Source organism: Anarhichas minor, unplaced genomic scaffold (genome assembly GCF_050575085.1).
Source record: "Anarhichas minor isolate MPS153535 unplaced genomic scaffold, ASM5057508v1 ptg000046l, whole genome shotgun sequence".
Taxonomy (NCBI): Eukaryota; Metazoa; Chordata; class Actinopteri; order Perciformes; family Anarhichadidae; genus Anarhichas; species Anarhichas minor.
In genome coordinates this window covers 1,531,275-1,557,945 of record NW_027466492.1, presented here as the reverse complement: position 1 = coordinate 1,557,945, position 26,671 = coordinate 1,531,275, and the positions used below count along the sequence as shown (strand labels likewise).

The window sequence follows — 26,671 nt, the reverse complement described above, 5'->3', positions numbered from 1 at the left end:
GAAGATAGGTCTAGTGCTAGCTCAACCACCCCATCGTAGAGGTTGACCTAAATGTACACGTTTTGACAGTGTATTTTGAAAGAATTCCCCGGAAGTGGTAGTTTGTCATTACAAATTGTCGTTGTATTACATTGACGCTAGTTTGACGAATTTTGTTCCGCCCAGATCTTAAAACATTTTGGTCGGTAAAACAATATGTCATTATTTGCTCATTATTTTAGCCACATTTTACATTCATGGAAATAAATTACCATCTATTATATTCAAACAAACAAAAACAGATCCAAGCAAATCTTCAAACACGATCACATTTTAATTAAATCTCTAATACAAAATAAACCTGTTCTTGAAAACTCTTCAACATTAAATTTGAATAAGTAATAAGTATGCATATTTCTGTCATGGAACTAAAAAAACTTTAATCTTTTCTTTTGTCTCTTAACTTTTTGTCTATATTGTATTACATTCCATGGAGACTTATGTTATAATTACAAAAATGTTTTGTTAAAAATTGCTGCTGGTGGTCCACCTGTTCCAGGACGGCCTGGGAAACATCCCAGCATCCCCCCTGGCTGTCCTGGGATTCAATGTGTATCTTTGTTCCCTGCTGCTCCACTGATGAAGGTAGTGTAACATAGGGAGTATTCTTTCTGCTAACTCATCAGTGTTTATGGACCCTTTCTTGGCAGCGACCAGAAACGTCCTGGAGTCTCCGCTCCAAAAAAATGACAATTTACACTGTTTTTTAATACGGATTAAATAAAAAATATATAACATGTTAATTGCCAGCTGTTTCGCTCTGTTTCCAGTGTTTATGCTAAACTAAGCTGTGTGAATAATTGCTGGTTTTCATTCGTTCTGTCTTTTAAGCGTCTATTGGTTGAACAAAACACAACATCAAAATAAGTCAACTTGTGCTCTGGTAAAATGTGATTTTTCACCCATGGACCATTCTTTGATAGACTTTTACAAAATATCTGATATTTTTATTGACCAAACAATTAATCAATCAAGAAAGTCATTTACAGACTCATCAATAATGAACATAATCGTTCGTTACAGCCCTAAACACACAAAAAACGGGTTTGACCTATAAAAAAAAGAAGCTAAAATGTGAATTTGGACATTATTGTTGAATGTGATTTCTTAACGGACATACCAGGCACAGGTCCAGGGTCTCATAGAGTCAGCGCTCCCCTGGCCTTCACTTAGAAAAAAGTTACTCAAAGGGACACAGATCAACCAAGAAGAAACTCAAAAAGAACACAAAGAAACATAAAACAAGTACAAAGAGACACAAAAACAAAACGAGATTAAAGAAACTACAAAGAGATGCGAAACAGCTGTAAAGAGACACAAAAACTACTTTGGGGCAAAACAACCACAGACAAAAAATTATGACAAAAACCATCACAACAATAACAAGGTGACACAAAATCATTCCGCATCACAGTTACATTACGGTTGAAATACCTGGCAAAAAGAAGAGCACAACAATTTGCCACCCAGGTCAACTTTCCAGTAGCCTACATCATCTGGTGCCATCGTATATCCTGTCTAAGTCCATTTCTGTATAGATTCAAGTCTCAATAAATAAATAAATGTGTTCTGAAAAATATATGACATGTTGACAGTTTTCCATGCTGTAGTTCACATTTTAGTGTTGTGTATAATAGCAACAACATCCACGTCACCGCTCCCTCTTCCGAGGCTCTGCGATGGTCTTGATGCTCTCTTCTTCTTCCCTCTCCTTCTGTGCTCTTCCTCCAAGCCCTCCTCCGTCTCTCCACGCCCCTGCTGCTCCTCTTCCTCAGCGGTGATCCTCACGGCTGCCTCCCACTTGGGAAGGTCATTGGGAATCGTCGATTGACAATTGGGGTCGTCAGAGTAACCTTCCTCACATATGGAGGAGGAAGAGGAGGCGGCGGTGTCCGTGCAGTCCGTGGGTATTGGCACGGCGTTGAAGGCGATGAAGCCGATGAGGATGCCCACCAGCGAGACCAGGTAGAGCCCAGAGAACTGAGGCGGGGCATGAGAGCGTATGAACAAAGGTGAGCTAAGGGAATATTAAAATACTCCATCTCTAACACGGTGGGTTCATTTTCAATATGACGCAAATAATTTTTTTAAGTTTTCTGTCAACAGAGGTGGACTTTAACACATGCACGCACCTGCAGGGTTTATCACCACCAGTTTGGAGCCATTACGGTCCAGTATGAAACTTACACAAATGGGAAACCTCTCGCATGCATATATACACTGAGAATGAACTTTTCAGTGAAGTAGGAGACATTTTGAGTTAAGAAATAAAAATATATTTTTAAATACATAGATGCTGGATTTTTTTCCAATGAGGGAAAAGGAGGAGGTGCTTTTAAAGAATTTTTAACCAGGTAAACAAACTTTTTTGTGTGAATAAACCATAACATAGGCAAATCATCATTCAAAGCATATTATATGATATAGTCTGGAAATGGAATTTAGTAAAAAAAATAAGGTGGAGCACATGAAACATGAACAAATATTCAAGTTATTATTCCTCACTGAGCAGTTTGTGTCAGGGAAGCAGAGGACAAACCTGGGTGAATTGTTGCATAAGTGACGTTTACAGACAAAGTATTCGTCTGTTTTGAAGCCGTTTAAAGGACTTTGAACTCACGACTTAATAAACTCTGCATATGCATGCTGCTGTGCGAAAACACATGACGTTGAGATTACAGTTTAACAATAATTCTGATTCATTGACACTACTGTATCACTATAACAACGAGAGAATCGTTGACACCCGGAGAAGCAGGTGAGTCTCTTTTTTCTCTCCGTCCTAACACCGCCTGTCTGTGGCACTCTGCCCCCAAACCCATTGAAAAGAGCTGAATCAGCTGGACAGCTGGTAGTTTTTTAGCATCCGTAACTCAAACAGGAGGGAAAAGTGCATTCGTTGGAGACTACTTTCACCGGCGGATTGATCCACATTTTGTGCTCTAGCTACAATTCGTGTGTGTCTGCTCACATTGTACTGGAAGAGGAAGATCCCGCAGAAGAGGCTGAAGAGGTCGGCGGTGAGCAGGGAGAGGTTGACGGCGGTGGCGCTGCTCAGCTTCACCACTATGGGCATACAGCTGTACAGAGCGTACATGCACAGCGCATAGGCAGAGAACAGGAGCCCTGAGAGGAGAGAGGCCCTACTCTGAGTTCAATGTGAACAAAAAACTTCGCTCTAGCCTCCTAACAAGCTAACCTGTTTCCAGCCTTTGTGCTAACCTTTGCACACAACAGATACTCCTAAAACTGCATCGGGATTACTTTTCAATGGACTAATAAGCAATTACTTCTCTATTACTTGATAAACAGTATCTGAGCTGTGTTTCTGTGACTCCTTAGTCAGCTCCTCCTGTAACAACAGAGGTCAATATGAGGTCAAAGGTTAGCCAAGTTATTGCCCCTTGATGCTCAACTTTATTTCTACGATGGGAAATTGTCAACTTTCAGTTTAGTCAGGAGAAAAGCTAGAGACTACAAGGAAAACTTTCGGCATTTCTTTATCTATGCAAACAATATCTATCCATACTCAAATATAGTTTTGCATTGTAGAATCAATGAATTGAACCAGGGGAGGTGAAATTGTTATTTTGCTGTATTTTGTCTTTTGTTTTGTCTTGACGATGCTGCTTTGCAGATACTCACCGACTTGCCAGCTCCACTGGATGTTAGCCACTTCATTACGTTCCAGGATCACCCTGGGTAAAGGAAAGAAAAACGCCAGATTAACCATAATGTTGAATGAGTCCTATATCCTGATCACACCCGCACACACTTACATCTGCACGGTGCTGATGATGGTGCCGAACAGGCCCACCATTCCCAGGAACTCCACCCTGCTGAGGTTCTTCACGGTGTATTCCTGACACACATTAGACACGGCATACAGCGAAGCACTGAGCAGCACCAAACCGTCCCCGAGCAGGATGTTTGAGGCTGAGGAGACACATAACATTACTGTGGTACAACATTGTGAAAATTACACGGATTTGCTTCGTGTTGGTTTGTTTGTCTTGTCTGGGATTTTGTGGTTACCAAAATAAGATTCTCTAAGATTTTGTAAGGCATTCCTCTAAAAATCCACTGATCGGCATGAGAGGGGCTATGACATTTGTTTACCAGGTTTGCCTGAAGACAACTGACATTGGTGCTCATACCAAGCTGCTAGACAAACGCGACATTTTGGATTTATATAAAAGATAAAAGTAAACATTCTTCACTGTCACCCTACTCCCAAATTTAAGAATAAAATATTTGATCTTAAATTAAGGAGAGCTGCTGAGGTTTCTTAAAGGAGCAGTGCGTACGATTTAGTGGCATCTAGTGGTGAGGTTGCAGATTGCAACCAACTGAATACCCCTTACTTTACCTTACCTAACCTGCTCTTTATGTAGATATGTAGGGCTCATTCTAAGCTAACAAAAACACAGCGACTCTTAGTTTCAGGTGATTATATACCATTTTATATTCCATTTCTGCCAATAAATCCCCCTAAATCCTACCCACTGTTCCTTTAAGTAGCTCCTGATCGGCTGCAATATATAGAGAACAAGAGAAATTGTCTCGTTTTACTCTATACTTTCCTCTTCCATGTCAAAACCTGATGCCTTCGTTACCCACAATGCAACGTGATCACTGACATTTTGGCCAGAGATTCAGGTGGGTTATTTTAGTAGCAGCTAATGTAGTAGCGGCTAATATCTTCAGACCCAACCGGCACTGACTCAAGTGACATCACTAGAGGACATTTATCAGACTTCCCACGGTTCCCTCTGGAGACAGACACAAAAGGCTGAATACAACTATTTTCACATGTGCAGCAATACTCCTCAACAACCGTAAACAGACGTTGATGTGCAAACATGGCAAAATTCCCCTTAAAGTCTGTGGGGAAGAGTCCAAGTGAAGGATTTTGACTTTTAAATCCAAAATGTCACAGTTTGATAAATGCAGGCCCTGATCACAGGAGGGTTGGCACTTGAGAGAAGTTCTTACTGGAGCCCTGGTCTCGTCCAGCCAGCAGGTCGGCCCCCACCATGGCCCCCACCCCGAGGAGACAGATACTGACGGCTATGTAGTGGACCGTATTGTATCGTGTCTTCAGAAACCACCAGGACAGGATCATCAGAACCGGGACCACAAAGCAGTCCAGCAGCTGGAGACAGGAAGCCAGAAACACATTTGAATATAAACACAAACATCGATAAATACTTTAAATTACTTTATATCTACATTAAAAACAGTAATCCTTCAAAATAAAGTGACACAGGGGGAAAAAAGTGTCATTGACTGATTTACACATCAGCAGGTGGAGCCAAAGAGCCACAGTCTGTCTGATTCTGGTGGCATTGGACTGAAAGTCAATGAAAAACAAGCTGCACAATAATATAAAGAAGCCTGCTCCGATACACAGTAAACCATCAGTAATATAGTGGAATTTTATCTTGTTGAGTTATTGTAGAAAAAGTTATAATAGTTCATTCAACTTCACATTTTCTAGTATATACAAGGGTTCTTCGAACTTTTGACTTGAAACAAAGAACTACTAAAATGTACTGTTCACTAACCTCATTAAATTAATATTTGTGTCTTACTATAGGGACATTTTGAGCTTTTTAATTTTTGGATCAGCTTATGCATATTTCATACATATTAGCAAGGGTGTGAGTTTTATTTTCAAATTTTGGAAGTTCATCCTCAGGTCCTTTAATTCAATTCAATTAAATTGACTTTAGTATAGCCCAAAATCACAAATTTCTAATTTGCGTCAGAGGGCTTTACAATCTGTACACATACGACATCCTCTGTCCCGGAGCCCTCACATCGGAACAATAATACGTCTACAATAAACTGTGTAGCCAAAATACAGACACCCAAGGACAAAAATGTTCCTGTTGAAACCCATTAAAAATACAACTGTTGATCCCACGGCCATTAGAGAGTAATATTGCCGACTCTATTATATCAGGCTTTCAATCTGGAGCCCTGGCTTCAAAATTGTACTGTTTATCTAATTTCCACCAGATTGCTATTTTTCTGGTTTCCACTATACTGTTGTATCATGGAGCACTGCAGTGTTTAATGCCACTCACCAGTGTTGTTGCTTATTATTGACATACCCAGACTAATACAATTCCCCCGAGCATCTTGTATGTAAAAAAATATTTTAAAAAATGTCTGCAAAAACAGTGGCATTATTCAAACAAACTGGAATTTAAAGGATGAAAATGAATACATATTTGTAGTTATGATCAGCACTGATGAAGAGTTTTAACTTCTTTTTTTTTTTATCTGACACTGCATCAAAATAAAAAATGCAACAAGATCAATGTTGTTTCTAATCATAGACATACTCTACACTGAAATAAAATTGGTAGTTTGGACAGAAGTTGGTTAAAATATTGAACTCAGTGAAACTAGAAAATAATATGAATACACAATTCTATGGAATGTTATTGACTCAGACATTATTGTTCTTTCAGGACATCAGAGCAACTTTTTTAAAAGCACAACGGTTACGTTTTTAAAAAAAACATGAAAACCGCACAAACATAACCTGTACCCACCTGAACGCTGGTGAGGGTGGTGTATTGGTACGCTTTAACCACGGTGTAGTTGGCCTCCACGTCCACCAGCCCCAGCAGGAGATACTTCCACCAGCGCTTCTTCAGTATCTGTAAAATATTGCCATCCCCTACGTTTTAAAGGGGAACACCCCTGAACTTCAGTATTGATATCTATTCGTTTACAGACAGAATTTTAGATTATAACTTCGCAACACTAAAAGTCAAACAGAAACATTTAGTAATATTGCTTATCATCGAATGAAATATTACCCCTGTGTTACAGGTATTATCTCAGGTATAGGTGTGGGTGTTACCTGTTCTGCAGAGCAGCATGGTGGTGTAGGTGACACACAGCAGGGCGTAGTTAAAGAAGCTCTGCAGCATGGGTGTGTTCATATGGAAGTTGGAGGCCAGGTACTGGGAGCTGATGGCCGTCCCACAGATGAGCCCAGCCAGACCCTGACCCATGGCCAACGTCTTGGCCAGCTGCCTGAGAGAGAAGGAGGAAGACGGCACATTTTTAAAAGCACCAGGCACTTTTATTTTTCAATGTCGTCCACTTTAAACATTCTTGAGAACATAACATTGGCGACCAGTGGTGGAATGTAACTAAATACATTTACTAAGTACAAGTTCAAAGTACTTTACATGAGTATTTCCATTTTATGCAACCTTATACTCCTACTCCACTACATCTCAGAGGTAAATATTGTACGTTTTTACTACATTTGTCTGACAGCTTTAGTTACTTTTCAGATTACAATTTTTCATAACCTTCTTGTCCAGTGAAAACCAAGTATCTCCAGATGTGTTGATGCTGAGTGTTTGTGATAAATTGAGAAGTGTTCCTTTATGTGTTCATGATAATCCTCCTACTTCTTCATCGAAGTAAACTCTTCAAAAAGCCTCTTGGATCAGCTGGAAAATGCATCGTCACAAAGCTGAAAACAGGACTGTTGATCTGTTTAGAGATACGAGGTTCTCACAGGACAGAGACGCTACAAACATGTGATGATCTTATAGAATACGATGCATTGATGTAGATTAAACCAACCAACAGCAGATAGAGGAGTTAAAAACATTTACAGCAGTACAATGCAACATACAGCATTGATATTAATCCAGAAACATCATATATAATAGGAAAACACTATATCAATAATTTTACTTTAAGTACATTTTGCTGGTACATGCAGGTTGGAGTTCAGGACTAGTAGTGGAGTATTTTCAGCGTGCTATAGTACTTCCACTAAAGTAAATGATCTGATTACTTCTTCCACCACTGGTGGTGACCGTAATCTTAAAGGAAAAGTTTGACATTTTCACTACCAACAGGGGGAAACAGCTTTCCTGGCTCTGTTCAAAGGGTAACTTCCTCTATGCTTTCCCTTCTTCTCATCTCCCGTGTCCACTCACCAGGTGAAAACTTCCTCAGGCTTGAATCTCCTGATCCTCAACATGAGTCCACTGCTTCGGCTCTCGTCACTCACGTCCCTGAGTGCATCCTCAGACTGCTTGGTAGCCATGCTGCCACTCCGGTGATGGTGGAATCCTCTCTGACTTTTTCACGGTTACGGGCTTTTAACTCCTTGGCTTTTCCCTGAATGATTAGCTGACTCAGAGGGCAAAGATTACTCTGTCACTTATCTCTGTGTGTAATGTGTTGAAGACAGCCAGCAGCACTTAGAGATAAGCGCTGATGATGAAAGATTAAAGAAGTCATCACTTTGCTTCTTCTTGTTTTTACTCTCATCTGTTATCTGCTGATGTGTTGGAGGAACAGTGCTTCATCATTGTTTTGTTTTTCTAAATGGATTACAATTACATTGTTGGAAACTAATTAAGTACATTAACTCAAGTGATGTACTTAAGTACAATGTACTGATACTTTTGTTGGGTATTTCCATTTTATGCTACCCTGCAACAATTCAGAGGGAAATATTGTACTTTTTTACTACAGCTGTAGTTACTTAAAAATATAAAGTAAGCTAATAAATAAAATGCATTGTTAAAATTCCGACCAGTGGTTCTTTTTTTAATGTATAATTTGTTTTATTGAGTGAGTAAGGTTCTGGGTATAATGCATATATTCCAACAAAAGGAATCGAATTTCACAATTTTGAATTGCTCTTCTCAAAATTCCATACAATATGTTTGTCCTTACAGGTTAATGTAACATTGCATCCCCTCCCACACAAATATTTACATACTTGTCACCCTCAGATTGTCCCCTACATTGAGGCATATCCACACTTGTTTTCGTTTACGATCTCCATCCACACGGTGTTTCAGCATCGTTTTCTAAACTTTATACTTCTACTCCACTACACTTTGGAAGCTAATATTTTACTGTTTTACTTCACAATATTTGTTTGATAACTTTAAGTGCTTTGCAGATTTGGATTATTAATACAAAATATAAATCAACTGGTACATTATGAATTACAATATATTATCAACATACGTTGGGCTGAATAAAGTATATAAAGTAATTCAAAGCTGCAATGCTGAAGTGGTCTACGTACACATTGATGCATTTATAATTATTATAAAAAATGAGCCACTCTGCATAAGGAGTACTTTTACTTTTAAGTATACTTTGGTGCTGACACTCTTCTTATTTTATACTTTAAATAAGAGTTCAAATGCAGGACATTTACAGGAGTCTTCTTCCACCACTGTGATTTTCAGTGTGCAAGGTTCCCATGACCTCATCCTGAGCCAGCTGTAGTAGCTGTCTCGCGAGATTCCGCGAGGTGATAAGTTGAAGAAACATGGCGTCGTCAAATTTGTTAAAGGTAAGAAGCACTGGAATATATCGTATTTCCCATATTTGTGTGCTGATTTAAACTCGTCGTTTTCACTATTAGAGCGTATATGTATATATTCACTATTGTGGCATATATGTGTGTGCACTAATAGTGTAAATATATGAAATAAGTGCACAAATAGGTGCGCCTGAAGTCACAGTTGTCACCGCTGTCGTTGTTGAAGTCCGGTGTGGTGTCGGAGTCTGTTTCCCCAAAGACTTATAACCCCTTCCTCGAACAGAACCCGTCCTAACCCGGACCTCAATGTGTCTTCTTCTGTAACCAAAGCCGAACCGAAGCCGCTACCCGGCATTTCGGCGAGGACGAGCCATAGCTTAACAAGAACCGTACCGAGCCCTAAACTCAACAACGAAGAGCATGGAGACTAGATGGGGACATCAATGTCAACAAGACGCCTCTTCTCCGAAGACCCGTTTCTTTTTGGCTAATTGTTGCTAACATGCTAACGCTTTTATTTCAGCTAGCTGACTAACCGAGCTCCTCTCAACATGTCAAAATGCACCTTCTGTGTTCACTAGGCCCAGTTACACGTCAGCTCCACCAGATATTGGCAGTGCTGTCTATTAAGTAGACAGTTCAGGTCTTGTCCTGATTGATAATTAACGCTGACTGTCCACCGTCAGTCACTGGACAGGTAGCTTGGTATGCTAGCAAGAGAGGTAGGTTAGCGTCAACTAGCTTTGACAGGCTCACTGCACGGCTCGTGTCTGTCAGCTTCAGGTAACCTGTGGACAGAGAGCCACAGGGTCAATGGTTGAATAACTCAAGTACATTAACTGTACAGTTTTGAGGTACTTTTACTGTACTTAAGTATTTCCATTTTATGCTACTTTGCTTTCAACTGAACGTCACTGTCCACCCTAGTTTTGAGGCAATACTATCAAAATCAACGAATAGATTATAAAGTATTATTACAGGTTAAGAAAATACTTTATGGATCCCTCGGGGAAATTCACAAGCTCCCCAACAGTTCATCAAATCATTAAAATTAGGTCATTTTTACCAGCTGCAACATTAAAGTATTGAACACATTAATGCATCATTAATAATCCAGTAATATAATATACATAATTAAGTACAACTGTGCATGCAGGACTTTTACTTGTAGCTGAGTATTTGCACAGTGGGCTATTTTCACTTCGGTAAAGATCAGAGTGGGGCCTAGTTCTTCCACCGATACACGTCACTTGTCCCCGGCTGGTGGACAGGACACCAATGGAGGTGGACAGAGAACAACAGGGTCCTGCTAAAGTAGGCGGGTAGTGTTGCTGCTTTTCTCTGATGTATTTCTAAATATAGCTCTTTGATTCTGGACTGTTTTGTTGGACAAGTAATGTTATCTCCAATAACTTGTGATGGGCATTTTTCTCTATTTTCAGACGTTTGATAATCTACATAATTAGGTGATTATTTAAGTGCAAAAGAAAATACTTGTAGCCACGATGCAAAAAACAATTAATAATTTACCATCAGGCTATCACCCTGAAGAAGACTGTCATGTCGAAATGTTGTTAAATTATAAAAACGCTTGCATCATGGCTATGAGTGTGCGACTATTTTCCTTTACACTTGTGCACCTCTCCAACACTAGTGTGCCTTCACTTCCTCTCTCATCCCGAGGCGATTACTTCAATAATTGTAGACCCATCAGTCAATAAGGAAAATAGATGTTAGTTGCAAACCTGCAAGGAAATATGTACAAAGTGTGAGTAATACACATGGCCTCATGGGATCTGGATACTTCAGGGAAAATCATTATGAAATGGCTTAAATGAAGCATAGGAACAGATTGATATGTAGCAAATGAATTACTATTTTAAAGTAATGTTACTATAACATATGACATGTTCATCTTCTTTTCCTTGTGTTCGTTCAATGCAAGGCTTCTACTTAAGCCAGTTTAAAAGGTGGCCAGTTACTTACTTAGACTTGAACATCTTAATAATAATAAGAGTGATATAAAAACTTGATACGTTGATGTAAAATAGTGAAAAGCTACAGATTGAAGATGTAGTTAGCCTTGATCCCAGCCCTTGGTCTGTCTTCAGTCTCTATGTGTGTCTTTGTGTATCTCTGCATCTCTGACTCTCTTCTCTCCCCCAACATTCCTCATTGCTCCTTCCTCTTCCTCCTCCCACTCCATGTCTCTCCTCCAGAACAAGGGGTCCCTGCAGTTTGAGGACAAGTGGGATTCGATGCGGCCCATCGTTCTCAAGCTGCTCAGACAGGAAGCCGTCACCAAGCAACAGTGGTTCGACTTGTTCTCGTAAGAGATGCTTTCTGCTCCGTCCCTTACTGCCTTCTGTCTCCAACGCCGGATCAGTTCAGCTGCTGCTGCCTCTGATTCTGAAAACAGTTGCCTTACTCTGAACAACAGACCGCTCACAAATCACAGCGTTCTATTTTAGTGCATTTCGGCAGCACACACATGCAATACATAGGCTTAGTTTTTACCAACAGGTGTTGTGCTTTACATAATCCCCACACAATGTCAGACTTTTGTAGGTAAGCCTGTTGTTAGATTGTGTCCCGCTCATAAACTAGTGTGGAAAAGAGTCTTGTTTCCATAGCTTAAAGGAACAGTGTGTAGCTTTTACTCATCCATAGTCGAGGGTCTAAGGACAGAGAGTGTTCTATGTTGTACAGATTGTAAAGCCCCCTAAGGACAATTTGGGGCTTTATGAATAATACAATTAACTTGACTTACCTGACTAATCTTAGATAACAACGTGGGTAATGTGGAGGGAAAAAGTGTTGTGATAGGTCTAGTGTAATTATAGATCACGATATCTAGATAAAGGACTTCATCACCATATTATTCCATTGAAAGATGATACATTATCATACCCTGGTTGGTGATTGCTGCTTTTGGCTTGAGAAATAGGATGAGAAGAGGAAAAGGGGAACAGGAACAGTGTAGCTCTCTCATCAAATTGCTGTGGAAAGACAGATCACATTTCAACAGATATTTCTGCAAGTATTACACCACTTGTGTTTGTGACATGTTGAGTAAAAGCTCTGGAAAGTGCCCCAGAGTTTGAGGTGCATAGTTTGACTGTGCCAGCTTTGAATTTGTCCCTCGTCTGTCCCCCAGAGATGTCCATGCTGTGTGTCTATGGGATGACAAAGGACCAGCCAAAATCCACCAAGCCCTCAAAGAGGACATCCTAGACTTCATCAAACAAGCACAGGCTGTAAGTAGTGTGGGGGTTGCTTTCATTTTTATTTTATGTTTGCTTGTGTTTAGCATTAGTAAGCTCACTTCAGATATGTTAATGTTACGGTTATTCAACATGTTACTTTCATGCCTGAATTAGCACCCTGGTCTCTTTTACCTTGCGGTGCAACCAGGAGAAAAGGGTAAAAAACAACAACATCATACCACCACAGTAGTAATCTGAACAGAACTCCCTCTCTATATTTTCAACATTCATTCATGCCAACTGTTGAACAAATGAATATCAAATATCAAAATGCTTCACATACAGCGTGTGAGCCAACAGGAAATAGATATTATACAGTTTATGTGAAATGTATCAGCGTATTCACTGTGGAAGTACACTCTCTACATTTTAACATGCGGAGCAAGTATTACAGGGGACAAAGCATCGTACGTATTTTTTGGCCGACCTGTGTCATCTTTTACTTTTGCCTGCATCTGTTGCCATGGCAGCGGGTGCTGAGCCACCAGGACGACACGGCGCTGCTGAAGGCCTACATTGTAGAGTGGAGGAAGTTCTTCACCCAGTGCGACATCCTGCCCAAGCCCTTCTGTCAGCTGGAGATCACGCTCATGGGCAAACAAGGCAGCAACAAGAAAACAAACATGGAGGACAGCATCGTGCGAAAGGTGAGGGGGGGGGGGGAGGGGAGGCAGGGTTTGAGTGGAAGAGCTGAGCAACAACAAGGTGATGAGATGGCATGTAAGAAGCAAGATGGAGAGGAGATGAAAATAACTAAATGAGCAGAGCAGCAGAGGCCACGGAGGAGGAAGTTGTTGTGGAGGGAGGGGATGATTCAGCAGACAGGAGTGTCCTTTAAAAGCACTTCATGAATAAATTGGGCTCAACTATTCTTGGATGGCAGGAAATGGAGGTTAACTTATTATTTAACATTTTGGATGCACAATTATTACTGCCCTTCCTCTTCCCTTTTGCAGCTCATGTTGGACACGTGGAACGAGTCGATCTTCTCCAACATTAAGAGTCGCCTGCAGGACAGCGCCATGAAGCTAGTGCACGCCGAGAGGCAGGGGGATGCCTTCGACTCCCAGCTCGTTATAGGAGTACGAGAGTCGTACGGTAGGGCGGACAGAAACGGGTCCACTGTAAACATTCTGGAGGGCGGTGTCACAAACAGACTGAGAACGAACTGAATACTGCATTAACGGTAACTTGGATTGTCCCAATCTCTGTGCTTCTCTCCCACCAGTCAACCTGTGCTCTAACCCAGAGGACAAGCTGCAGATCTACAGGGACAACTTTGAGAAAGCCTACCTGGACTCCACAGAGAGGTTTTACAGAACACAGGCCCCGTCCTATCTGCAGCAGAACGGCGTCCAGAACTACATGAAATATGTACGCGACAATGATACTGATTATTGCAAGTGTTACTGTAGGATGAAGAATGGGCTCTCTTTAAAATGTAGAAGAGAATGCCACTGACAAATGCTCTGATGAAAGGGGGGGGGGGGGGAGTACACGGAAGTTGCTGCCTCGATCGGTTAGTCTAGTTGTGTTGTTGTGTGAATCTGAACTCACCCTTTAAAACACCAAAATCGCACAATAACACAAACTAGCAGATCGAGGCAGCGGCAGACCAGCAGCTCCTGTGTTCTGTGAGGTAAAATGACTGTTTTTGTGAGTGGAGTCTGGTGGCTTTCAAATGAGCAAAGATAATGGCTTCAGTTGCCCGTAGGAAAGGGCTGACTGACTGTAAGTGAACACTTAAACTGATAAACATTTATTTTAGTTGTTTGAAATACGTTGCTTTGTTCTCATGCTGGTTCTCCATCTAAGTAACTCATACAACCCCGATTCAAACTATCCATTGAAGCTACATTTTGTGGACAGATGTTAGGAGAAAAGGTGTTTCCTTGGATGTGTGTATGAGAGTTTTAATTGTATGTTTGTATCACCTGGATCTGTGTTTTGTGTTGTGTTTCTCTGCAGGCAGACGCGAAGCTGAGAGAAGAGGAGAAGAGAGCGCTTAGATATCTAGAGACACGTCGTGAATGTAACTCTGTTCAAGCAGTAAGTGTCTTCAACAGGGTCTGAAGCATCAGTGCTAAGTACTAACATATATTTCATGTTTGTTTCCATTTTTTTCGCCAATTATTTCCCTCATGTCATCCTGAATAATCTTTCTATATTTTACAGCTCATGGAGTGTTGTGTGAATGCTCTGGTGACCTCGTTCAAAGAGACCATCCTCGTTGAATGTCCAGGCATGATCAAACGAAACGAGACGGACAGTAAGTACAGCTGTTTTTGATGTTGTAATGTTGTCATTGAAAGCCTAAACGCCAAGAAATGTAGATTCAAGCAGAATCATTCGTTAAAAATACATTTTGACTTTTGAACTGAGACAAATACAGAGGTGTGTGTGTGTGTGTGTGTGTGTGTGTGTGTGTGTGTGTGTGTGTGTGTGTGTGTGTGTGTGTGTGTGTGTGTGTGTGTGTGAGACAGAGAGTGTAACAGAGAGAGGGGAATAGAAGAAGGTGGACTTTTTCTGTAAATTATTAATAATAATTAAAATGTCCACATCATGAAGCTTCTAAACTATTGGGCACAGCCCTGATTCAGTCTCTCCTCTGCTCCATTGAGTACCAGGGACAGCGTGTGTGTGATGGTTGTATGCGGGGGATGCAGACATGAAACTATGACGGGGCAAATTAAATTGATATTGATTTAATACGACTGCTTATAACAATAATTTAATACATTAATGAGAAAATTAGCCAAAAATGGTTTCTGCTATTGGCGATCGCTCTGACCATCGTCAAATCCCAAGTCATGTGCTGCAGAGAAGACGTGTGGTTTGATTGTTTATGTCAGTGTGAACAGTCTGCTGCTAATGGCCAACTTCATCCTTCATATTAGTAGGCAGCATGTAGTACATACTGATGGAGAATATATTATGTTAGTGTGCATTTTCAATCACAACCACACACTGTGAAGTCTGCCAGAGGTAGTGGCATCAACGTTCACTATTGCAGCAGCCAGATGGACGTTTAAAAATAGAAAGCTGCTCCCGGTGTTGGTTGGCTTCCTACCAGCGAGGCCAGTAGAGCTGTGCAACTTGCCGACAGTCATAGTTGATCACTCACAGCGTCAGAAGATAACAGTCTTATATTGCCTTCCACCAAATGTTATTATTATATAATTCATATATATTTGTATCATCATCATTATTATTATTATTAGTAGTAGTAGTTGTAGTGTCAGATCCATATTGCTCAGAATTATGATTAACTTAAGGAACAAAGCCTGCACCCTCAGCAGACGGCAGGACGTCCCGTAGAGGCCTAATGGGGACTTGATGAATTGTGCATTTCGGGAGTTCTCTGCCTGCTGGACTTCACAGTTACACACCCTTAAAAGTCGGATGAGTCTGCAAGTGTAGGAAGTTTATGAATTCAGCGAGTATGTTTCATGGATGTATTATAAGAACCCCAACATGGCGCCTATTAGTCCAATGAGAATTGCTCGCCTGGCGCATACAACAAAGACGTTTCTAGCTTACAGGTTTACCACTGAGTATCGGCAGTAGTGTTTCCTCTGCTGGCCCTGCCTACAAGTTCCCACTCGGCCCGAAGACTTTTAATATAGCTTTTTTTCAGCTCGAGGAAAGTTTTGGCAAATATAAACCATCTTTGGATAAAAGATTCATAATAGAAAGAAGAAGCGGCGCCGTATCCAGTTCTTATTTGACATCCATGGTGTGTTTCATGTGTTTTCTCCCTGAACAGAGCTGCAGCTGATGTTTTCCCTGATGGACAAGGTTCCCAGCGGGATCGAGCCCGTGCTGAAAGACCTGGAGGAACATATCGTCAATGCTGGACTAGCAGACATGGTGGCTGCTGCCGAGACTATCACATCCGTACGTGAACAAACGCTCGCTTCAACAATTACTCAGCTCATCTCCCCAATCCCATGTCCGGTCTAAGTCTCAAATTGTTTGTTGTCATATGCACAACAGTTACAGAGAAGCAGTCATTGGCAGAGAAATTCTCCGATCCCAGGCTCCAAATCTCAATAAACATAAAGAAAAATTAAGCAAAAAGTAAAAATCTAAGACAGAAAATAAAATTCAAATACAGTGATTAAATAATTAAATATAACGATTATAATGTGTAAAATAAAATAATATCTTTTATTTCTTGTACATTTGTGGTACAAGAAGGAAGGAAACGGGGAGTAAAACAGTAAATTCTTTGCCACAGCGGATCATCTGTTTCCATCTAGTTGAGTAACCCGACCATGACCGATCCCGTACGGAAATCAGATTTTATGATCCGCAAATATGATTCAACATATTTTTTTACGCCTGATGCCCTTCCTGAAGCAACCCAGGTAGTAAACCATAAGTAGAAGGATATACAGGTAAAGTGACAGTAGACATACATACATGTGTATGATTAAACCCAAACGCTTTCTTTATTCAGAAACAAAAAATACTCGAAAAGAAGTATTTTGTTGATGTTTGATAAAAGAATTAAATAAAAAAAAAAAATGGATTAAAAGTAAAAAATAATTATTAAAGGTTCAGATGTGATTAATTATCACAACAATCACTCGTAGAACTTTTGGATTATAATTTTTACCAAACTAGTGGAGCCGTCTTATAATTAACAAAATCACAAAAAAAAAAAAAAAAAAGTCATCCCAGAACATGCAGCATGTCGTACAGTAGATTTGTTCACAGCAGGAACTCGTCGTTATTGAGATCTGGGGCAGCAGAGTCCAGAAGTCGGAGAGGAATTTACAGCGTGCAATGAACCAGCTGACTAAAAGACTAAAAGTTGATATTGGGGGGCAGCTTTTACAACATGTACAGTAGTCTCAAATATGTGTGTGTTTGTGTTTGTCCAGGACTCTGAGAAGTACGTGGAGCAGCTGCTGACTTTGTTTAACCGCTTCAGTAAGCTGGTGAAGGAGGCCTTCCAGGACGACCCTCGCTTCCTCACAGCCAGAGATAAGGTCTGTTTTAACAAATCGGGTTATATCTGCTCTGTGCTAAAGGCATTTCAGTTCACTCCAGCTCACAACATTTGCTTCCAAAATGTGTGTATTCATAAAGAACTACGCCTGCAGCACAAGCAGCGCTACAGCTTGATCCCCATTCACACCTATGGACTCCATACTCTCATATGGAGTAAAGTAGCAGCCTCTCCCTTTCCTCTCGTTTGGCAGAAGCTTGTGTGTTAAGTGTGAGGCACGTAGTTAACATACAGAGCTCTGATTGGACAGTTATTTCCTTGTGTTGCCACTAAACGACAGCACGACAAAGTAGTTCATTTCCATAGTGACGCGTCTTTCTTATTTACGTCCCAATAGGTTGTTGCAGTTCTATCACATTGAATAAAGGAAGCTGCTGACCATGACGATTAGCTTTCGCTACATAGTTGTGTTGGAGTAGAAAACAGCTTTGCGTCTGTTTACTGAGGGGGTTCGAAACAAGCGCTCCCGCACATCAGACAGCATTTGCTAAAGGGGGAAACTGTGCAGTTACAACATTAGTTCACAGTATTTTCTGACCTCTTATAGACTAAATTAATAATTGATTAATCTAAAGCATAACCAGCTGAATAATAACTGTAGGAATCGTAAGTCGCAGCCCTACTTGTTTGGTCCTCACATGAACCCGTTCTCTGTTCTCTTCCGCTGCAGGCTTACAAGGCCGTTGTCAATGACGCCACAATCTTCAAACTGGAGCTGCCTTTGAAACAGAAAGGGTGAGTGGAAACATCATTATTGTCCTTGTAGATGTGGAATGACCCGGCGTCACTTGTCTTTTCTCTTTGACAAAAACTGGTCACAGTGTTGCAGTGTGTGTGTGTGTGTGTGTGTGTGTGTGTGTGTGTGTGTGTGTGTGTGTGTGTGTGTGTGTGTCCATCCAAACAAACAGTGTGGGTATGAAGACTCAGCCGGAGTCAAAGTGTCCTGAGCTGCTGGCAAACTACTGTGACATGCTGTTGAGGAAAACTCCTCTGAGCAAGAAACTCTCCTCGGAGGAAATCGAGCTCAAACTCAAAGAAGTGGTGAGTCGCCGTCCTGTTGGTCACCAGGGCGAACTCGCTTTGATCTGATCCACCTCGGTCCTCCTTTCGCCTTCCCTCCCTCCTCTATTCTCACTCTGTTTTCTTCTTTTATCTGCTCTCCTTGCAGCTCTTGGTATTGAAGTACGTCCAGAATAAAGACGTGTTCATGCGTTACCACAAAGCTCACCTGACCAGGCGCCTGATTCTGGACATTTCGGCAGACAGCGAGATTGAAGAGAACATGGTGGAGTGGCTGAGAGTGAGTTATACCTGTCTTAAAATTCTTTGTCCGGATCAGTGCTTAACTTTGTCTGACAACAAAGCAGTTGTGCATCAGTTTTTTTTACAGTGTATTAGGGCAGTTGTCGTAGGTGAAGTAGAGAAAAAAACATTGAATATTCTCTGAGAGTCATAAATTTGTGACTTTAATCTCAGAGAATTTCTTTCACTGAAAACTGTATTAGCTCGTAGCATATGTGTCTCTGCGCTGGTGAATATGAAGTCGTTGTTTGTTCAGCTCCCATAACTTCAGTAACCTGTAACTGAATCTCTGGTTTGGAGTTTACCTTCAGTACGACTTGTACTTTCAACCTTATTACTTTTTTCTGGAGCTGTTACCATCAATGCAAACCAAACGTGTCCTGCTACTGCGGCTTCACATAAAAACCTTTTCCCTGGCGACGGCCTGTGGGAGGTTTCATTGCAGAGATGTATTTGTTGGCAAGTTAGCACAACGTTGGTGGTATAATACGTTAGTAAAAATGTCTGCACAACTAAATATATGGAAGTATATTTGCTTCTATTTTGGTCAGTGGAAGAGTTTTAAATAGTACAGGGAGGAAACTTAAATATAGAAACAGCCACAGTGAGCTGGTTGATGACGAGCAGGAGTCAGCAGGCTCTTACCTCAGTTTGTGCAAACCGGCACACCACCAACACACCGTAAACAGCTGTTTACCTTGCTGTGCTTTGCCGGGGAAACCCAGTTGTGCCGTGCCCGCTTGGATGTAAAAAAAAACAGCATAACATTAGCAATATTATGATGTGGAAATATCTGGTCAAACAATAAGTAAACAAGACTAAAAATCTGACTGAATTTAGAACTGACAGTTTTAAAAGAAAAACATCTGAAAACAGGTGCACAGTGAATACATTTGTCCTTTGCTTTGTTGTCCTCTTTTTCTCTTCCTTTGGGTTGTTCCCCGGCGTGTGTCTGTGTGTGTGTCTGTCTCTGTGTGTGTCTATGTGTGTGTGTGTGTGTCTGTGTGTGGTTGTAGGAAGTAGGGATGCCTGCAGATTATGTGAACAAGCTGGCCAGGATGTTTCAGGACATCAAGGTCTCAGAGGACCTCAATCAGGTCTTCAAAGAGATGCACAAACACAACAGGATGGCACTGCCAGGTACAACACACACACACACACACACTAACAAGCTTTAGTCAACTGTATCAATCTCTCTCACACATAATGCACACAGAGAAGGAGAGAAACATCGTTGTCTTTATGAGTCAGTAAGAGAAACAGATCTCAGTCAGATATAAAGCTTCTATAAAGTGTGTTCTCTCTTGGAGGTTGTGTCGTAGAATAACCCGCTGTGCCGTTTCATCTTAACACGAGGAGCATCCAGATAAGCCCGTGCATCAAAAACGGAGCCGAAGACGACAACACAAACTGTCGAACCTTCCTCAAACTTGTTAAATATGAGACAAGGACAAAAAATCGGACTTCCAGATTTTTTTATTTTTATTGAAACAAAATTGGCTACGAAATATAGTGCAATGATCACATCAAATGCATTACAGCAATAGCCCATTAAAAATAATTAGCTCATATGTAGCTCTATGAACATCTTGGATTACGGCTGTCGCCATGTTGTTTTTTTTGCAACCAATAAACAGAAGTGACCATATTTGGAATGTGGAGGAATGACGTAAAGACGGCGTATATGTCTCTGGTAGCGACCTGTCAATCACAGTAAGCCCGCCCTAAAGCATACTCTGCTTTATGGTCTATTTGACTCTAAATGGACCATCATTTACTTAATGAACATCATGCTGTATTGAAGATAATTACATAGAGACCCTCTGCACACAACAAACAGTGCTATCCGTCTGAGAATAACTCATAATAAACAACATTGATGCATAATGAAAAATGTGGAATCACTATTCCTCATTTCATGTGCTATTTGGGATTTTGGGAGTAATGGCAACGGTCGAAGCTTCGAAGCACTACGGTCAGCAACAATATAAAGCAAGAGTGCCAATCAGTGTAGTATTATCACTTTGCTGTAATGTGTCCCTGTCATCGCTTTTTCTGTCATGCAGCAGACACATAACCTGTGAGAACATAAACACAGTTATTTTAGAACCGATTTCTTTCCCTGCAGCGGACAGTGTGAACATTAAGATCCTGAACGCCGGAGCGTGGTCGCGAAGCAGTGAGAAGGTTTTCGTCTCGCTGCCCACGGAGCTGGAGGACCTGATCCCCGAGGTGGAAGACTTCTACAAGAGGAATCACAGCGGACGCAAACTCCACTGGCATCACCTCATGTCCAACGGCATCGTGAGTGAGCTGTAACAGTAGATAAGGGTTCCGGCCGCCATTAAGAGCCATACATCAACATCTCATGGAGTTAAAATACTTGCATCTTAATACGTACATCTCCAAATTACTAAGAAAATGTTTTCCTTTTGTCCGTGCAACTTCTCTTCTTATTTCCCTGAACTTTATATGCCTCATATTCTTCCTACACTAAAGTTATTAGTAACGTTTGAAAGAGTGGACTTTGTTACTAACATGAAAGCTTCTATATAGAGAGGTCACTACTGAGTGTTAAGAGTCAAATAGAAACGTACATTGTTTACATCCATGTCTTCTTCTTCCTTGCATTTGTTGGTACTTTGCAGCATTTATCTGCATGCTACTGCAGGAAACCTTTGATAGGACTGCACATCAAGCAACAGATACTTACAATACAAAACATCATGCCCCATAGCTCCACTGGTGGTCAGAAACTCCACAGGGTACCAAGGTAACAAAATGCTCTTCCCAGAGGACAGGTCCTGGCAGAGTGGAAAAATAATTTTAAAAATCGAACTGAATCGTGACCTTAAAATCGAAGTCCAATTGAATGGTGACGTTGGAGAATTGTGACACCGTTACTACTAAAGCAAGCCGCCAGAGCGACACTGTGTCACCACGCTCTGCTCTTCTGACCTTCTCCTTTGGTTCTCCCTCCCCTCTGCTCAGATCACCTTTAAGAACGAGGTGGGGCAGTACGACCTGGAGGTGACGACGTTCCAGCTGGCGGTGTTGTTCGCCTGGAACCAGAGACCCAGAGAGAGAATCACCTTTGAGAACCTCAAACTGGCCACGGAGCTGCCCGACGCAGAGCTACGCCGCACACTCTGGGTCAGACCGAGGAGACACTTTTAAATGCTTCATTTCAATCCACCAATTATAGTACAAGTATGCGAGATTTAGATATTTACTTAGGTTAAATATATTCTTCGCCCCTCATGGGTAAGAAAATACTGCCAGGCTACACCTGAGATTTACACCACATTTTGACAGACCCACCAGTCAGGTTATTAACATACCCAAGGCTGCCAATATGTTTGCGCATAATTAAATCTCTTGGTAATTTAACAGTACCATAAGGAAAGGTGACTGTCTGTAGAAAGGAAACACGCACACATTGGTGGTTTTATAACTTTTTATAACTGACGTATGGTGATGTTTCACATCTTGAGATTGACTCCTCTCTCCTCTCTGTGCAGTCTCTGGTGGCCTTCCCCAAGCTGAAGAGACAGGTGTTGTCGTATGACCCCCCAGTCAGCTCGCCCAAAGACTTCACAGACAGCACGCTCTTCTACGTCAACCAGGACTTCTCACTCATGTATGCTGTGCTGCTTTTAAAAATGAGAAAATAACTTTTCCCCCCTAAAAACGTATGATGTGGATGTCCCCTTTGATCCATGATTGAATTCAGCTAAGAGATGTATTTTATTTTATCTCCAAAAGGCTTCATTATTTCCAAATTCCACTCCTTTGTAAAGTAGCATAATTAAATATAAAATGATATTCATGCACTCAATATATCTGTTCTTATTATCAACTAAATTAACCAGCAATTTCAGGTCCGCACCACAACTATGCATGATGTTAAATGCCTCGTCAGCAGAAACAAATTTAAAAAACTTAAAACAATTGTGATATTATTTATATATATTGTCTGTGTCTTTGTGTCCGTTTTTTTTTTTTCCTCAGCAAAAACTCCAAAGTCCAGAAGCGGGGAAAGATCAATCTGATTGGTCGACTGCAGCTGACCACAGAGCGAATGAGGGAAGAGGAGAATGAAGGAATCGTTCAGCTCAGAATACTCAGAACTCAGGTGTGAAAACACGCTTCAAAATACGCATCAAAACACTCACAGTGGACCTCATGCAAGAACTAGTTCATATTATGTTCTTAACGTTCTCATACTTACTAAAGACTGAGGCTTTGTTAAACGTTTTTTCACCTGTTTTTGTATTTAGGATTTTTAGGCAGGCCTGAAATCATGGCTCAATGACACACTGGAGCCATTCTTAAAGTAACCCTCCCCTTATGCTGTATATAGAGTACAGCACTTAGCGTCAGTGGTTCTGCTGCTCAATTGCCAGTTACAACACAGCCTACAGTGTTCTAGCCAGCAGTGATATTCTGGTCGTCAGGTACACTGGAACAAATCCTCATCGTGATTGTGATCCAGGTGCCGTCATGTAGCAGCAATTCTACGAGAACTACCGTCCTGTTTTCTTTACAAACCCGTGAAGTCCTTTTGAGATGACATACTGTGATTAGAGGCTCCAGCTAGCTAAAGTATCGCTGAAGCGTTTCAGAGATGGAGGAAAAACAGCAACTTTTCCTGCGGGATATTTTGCCATTAAATCAGGCTTTCACCATCTGAAGGGATGTATATCCGCATCTCCATTTGTCGAACAGCCAATAGGAAGTCCCTCTGTCTGACATGACGTGATTGGTTCAAAGTCTCCCGCCACCGGCTATATTTTGTAAAGCCTGAAAAAAAGAGCCAAGAGGAGGTGCAGAAATCTAGTTCTCTGAGATTACTTTCATTAAAATATGCCGAAAGATTATCTTGATTTTTAACCAGTGACGCCAAAAATGTACTGCCTGACAACAGTTCCCAACAGTTGTCGTCTGTGTTTGATTTGTGAACCAGGACAGGAGGGATTAGCTTGTGTTTATAGACCTCATTACACTTTGTAGAGGTTGAACAGTATAAAATTATGCTTATATTGTTGTTTTTTTTCGATCAGGAGGCCATCATCCAAATCATGAAGATGAGGAAGAGGCTCAGCAACGCCCAGCTGCAGACGGAGCTGGTGGAGATCCTGAAGAACATGTTCCTGCCTCAGAAGAAGATGATCAAGGAGCAGATCGAGTGGCTCATCGAACACAAGTACATAAAGAGGGAAGACGCGGACATCAACACCTTCATCTACATGGCCTAGGCAGCGAGCGAGGGAAGGAGGAAGGGAGGGAGGGAGCGCTTCCTCGCTCTGCTGTTTTACTCCTGGCCTCGCAACCGGCGCTTTTAAAACCCTGCGAGAGGAGAAGGAACAAAAGGAGGTGTGAGGGAGCAGTGAGAAGTAGGGGGTGCGTTGAAGGACGAGGAGGAGGAGCCTTTTCAAACAACAGTGTGGATATTTATTTGTGTTTGTGAGACGCCAGTGTGTCATCGAGGTGAGAGTCGAGTCGTCCGACTGTCTGTCTGTCTCCCCTGCCCTCTAGTGTCGGATCACATCCGAGGAGAGGGAGGCCGTCTGCTCTCAGCGGCTGAGAGGAAAAGAAATAGTGACAAAATTCAATGAAATACTTCCTGCCTTACTTTGTCAGCGACGGGTTGCGGAGGAGCCGGGAGGGCGAACGTAACGAACTGATATCGATCCTTCGCTTTCACTTAATGCCACAGCTGCCGTCTTGGCGGCAGCCATTTTGCATACCTCCTGTTCAACATTTGTCTTATTTTTGAAGTGGGAATGCAAAAAAAAAAAAGCTGCAAGTGAAAACTGCCATTGAGGAGGAGCGGACACGGATGGAGAGTTTAAAACTACAGAGGAGTGTTTTTGCCAAATTGTATGTGTGTGTGTGTGTGTGTGTGTTTGCGCGTGTGTGCGCACACTTTCAACAGCATGCTGCTCTATGGTTTTTGTTTGTTTGTTGGAGGATCTGTCACACTTTGTGGTTGTGTCTGAGAACATTGGGAACTCACGACCAGCCCCCTTTTTGAAATGCTGATATTTTGGATATTTTTTTTCTGCTTATGTTTGTCAACAGGTAAACATTGTCCGGACCCCCCTCTTGTCTGTGTTGGGAAATGATCACACTGCAAGCTATTTATTTGCTGTGTAAAGACCAGTGCTCTGAACATTGCCAGCCGAATGCATCAAAGAGGGACACGTCTAGAAGTGTGAGGTGCTCCCACGTAAAACACAAACAAATACTTGCAACACTGAATTTCCTCCCCATGAATCCACGAGAGTGTCATTCTTTGCACAGTGTCGGTCCCAGGAAAACAACAGAAATGCATTTCATTAAGCATATTGTACACGTTGGGGGGTGTTGTGGAGTCAATGCGTGCCGTAACAGAGAGAAACTCATCCCAACATTCAGCTGATGTGATGCTGCAGAAGTCTCTTTAGTACTAAATTCCTAATAGTAACAAATTATAAACTATGAATTTCCAAGATTAAAGTGATACGATTTACGAGAAAATCCAAAATGAACTTTGAAAAATTGTGATCAATCACATCACGGTGTGTTAAACACTGTTGATTTGATCCCAGAATCCCCATGTTATCACAAGCATGCAGACTCTTGGTAAACTTTAAATTTACTGTACTTGAATAGCGCTTTTCTAGTCTTCCAACCACTGAAAGCGCTTAAACACAACATGTCATCATTCACCCATTCACACACTGATGACAGGGGCTACCATGCAAGGTGCCACCTGCCCATCAGGACTATCTAACATTCACACCGATGACACAACCCTCGGGAGCAAATTGTGAAGAGACATTGCTGTGAACTGGGCCTCTTCAGAACAAAAACACCCAAATGATTTGGACGAGGTGATGTCTTTAGTGCATCAGGAGCTACATTGTGATGGACAGATGCAAAGACATCGCCCTGCTCCAGTACCGTTGGGCATCCTCAATATTCTCCCAGAGAACATCGGAGGTTTTTCTCGTGAATTAACGACTTTAATCTCGGTTATTCTGAGGTTTTTCATAGTAATATTACCCCCCCCCCCCCCCCCCCCCCCCCGACTAAAATGTATCTACAATGGCTCTAACACACCATCTTACTTTTCTACCTTCCATAGGACTCAGACAACTCGCTCTGCCTCCTGAGCCACAGCTGCCCAGGGTCACGTTCAGTTAGCTGTTACCTAAACCAGTGACCTCATTGTTTTTGTATAGCGTGACCTTTTTTGTTTTGTTCCAGCTATAAAGGCAGAGAATGTGGTCAGTAGCGTGTAGTAGAGCCAGTGCTACATTTTCTCAGAAATGCCAAAGATTCTCCATCAGGTAGCAGAAGTTCTGTTTTTCAAATGTGAAGAACATCCCCTTCAGTACATAAAGACATAATCCCAGCTTCAGCTGAATGTTGGGCGGTGTATGAAGAGAAGGATGAACGCTCTCCACATACAGTAGAGTGTTAAATCTGAATCCAAAATGAGATCTTTAATATTTAACAAACATGGAAAACTACATATGGATAAACTCAACTGTTTTTCTTTTTGTATTTTGTATGCATTAGTGTTTAAAATGAATACGTAGCAATAGAACTCTTGATCCTAAACACTCACCATGTGACAATTGAGCTTCATACAACAAATCCATAATTCATTAAATAATTCATAAAAAAGTGTTTAGTGTTTATCAGAGGCAGTTGTTGGGAGTT

The 26,671-nt window shown here is 41.4% G+C and overlaps 2 protein-coding genes across 7 annotated transcripts; one reads left to right on the top strand and one right to left on the bottom strand.

The window, feature by feature from the left end:
• Positions 1-839: 839 nt before the first annotated feature.
• On the bottom strand, positions 840-8,152 carry LOC142971502 (solute carrier family 35 member F2-like). The gene is made up of 8 exons (XM_076112056.1): positions 8,022-8,152; positions 6,920-7,095; positions 6,606-6,733; positions 5,035-5,194; positions 3,819-3,975; positions 3,685-3,737; positions 3,011-3,165; positions 840-2,019 (listed from the first exon to the last, which is right to left on the bottom strand). Exons 1-8 carry the CDS (start codon positions 8,129-8,131, stop codon positions 1,651-1,653), a joined length of 1,308 nt encoding a protein of 435 aa, XP_075968171.1. The 5' UTR covers positions 8,132-8,152; the 3' UTR covers positions 840-1,650.
• Positions 8,153-9,338: 1,186 nt separating this feature from the next.
• On the top strand, positions 9,339-25,058 carry LOC142971519 (cullin-5-like). Of its 6 annotated transcripts, none has more exons than XM_076112086.1 (20): positions 9,339-9,403; positions 9,657-10,687; positions 11,593-11,702; positions 12,531-12,630; positions 13,110-13,286; positions 13,596-13,737; positions 13,868-14,013; positions 14,608-14,688; positions 14,815-14,908; positions 16,406-16,536; positions 17,529-17,636; positions 18,327-18,391; positions 18,565-18,697; positions 18,825-18,956; positions 19,975-20,098; positions 21,087-21,262; positions 21,950-22,111; positions 22,480-22,598; positions 22,970-23,093; positions 24,022-25,058. In XM_076112086.1, the coding sequence occupies exons 2-20, from the start codon at positions 10,652-10,654 to the stop codon at positions 24,214-24,216; spliced, it is 2,355 nt and encodes a 784-aa protein (XP_075968201.1). In that variant the 5' UTR covers positions 9,339-9,403; positions 9,657-10,651; the 3' UTR covers positions 24,217-25,058. The 6 variants fall into 6 exon arrangements, 5 of the variants coding, with proteins under 5 accessions (XP_075968201.1, XP_075968205.1, XP_075968204.1 ...); XM_076112090.1 differs by having other exon boundaries at positions 9,657-10,839; XM_076112087.1 differs by having other exon boundaries at positions 9,380-9,403; positions 9,704-10,687.
• The last annotated feature ends 1,613 nt before the right edge of the window (positions 25,059-26,671 follow it).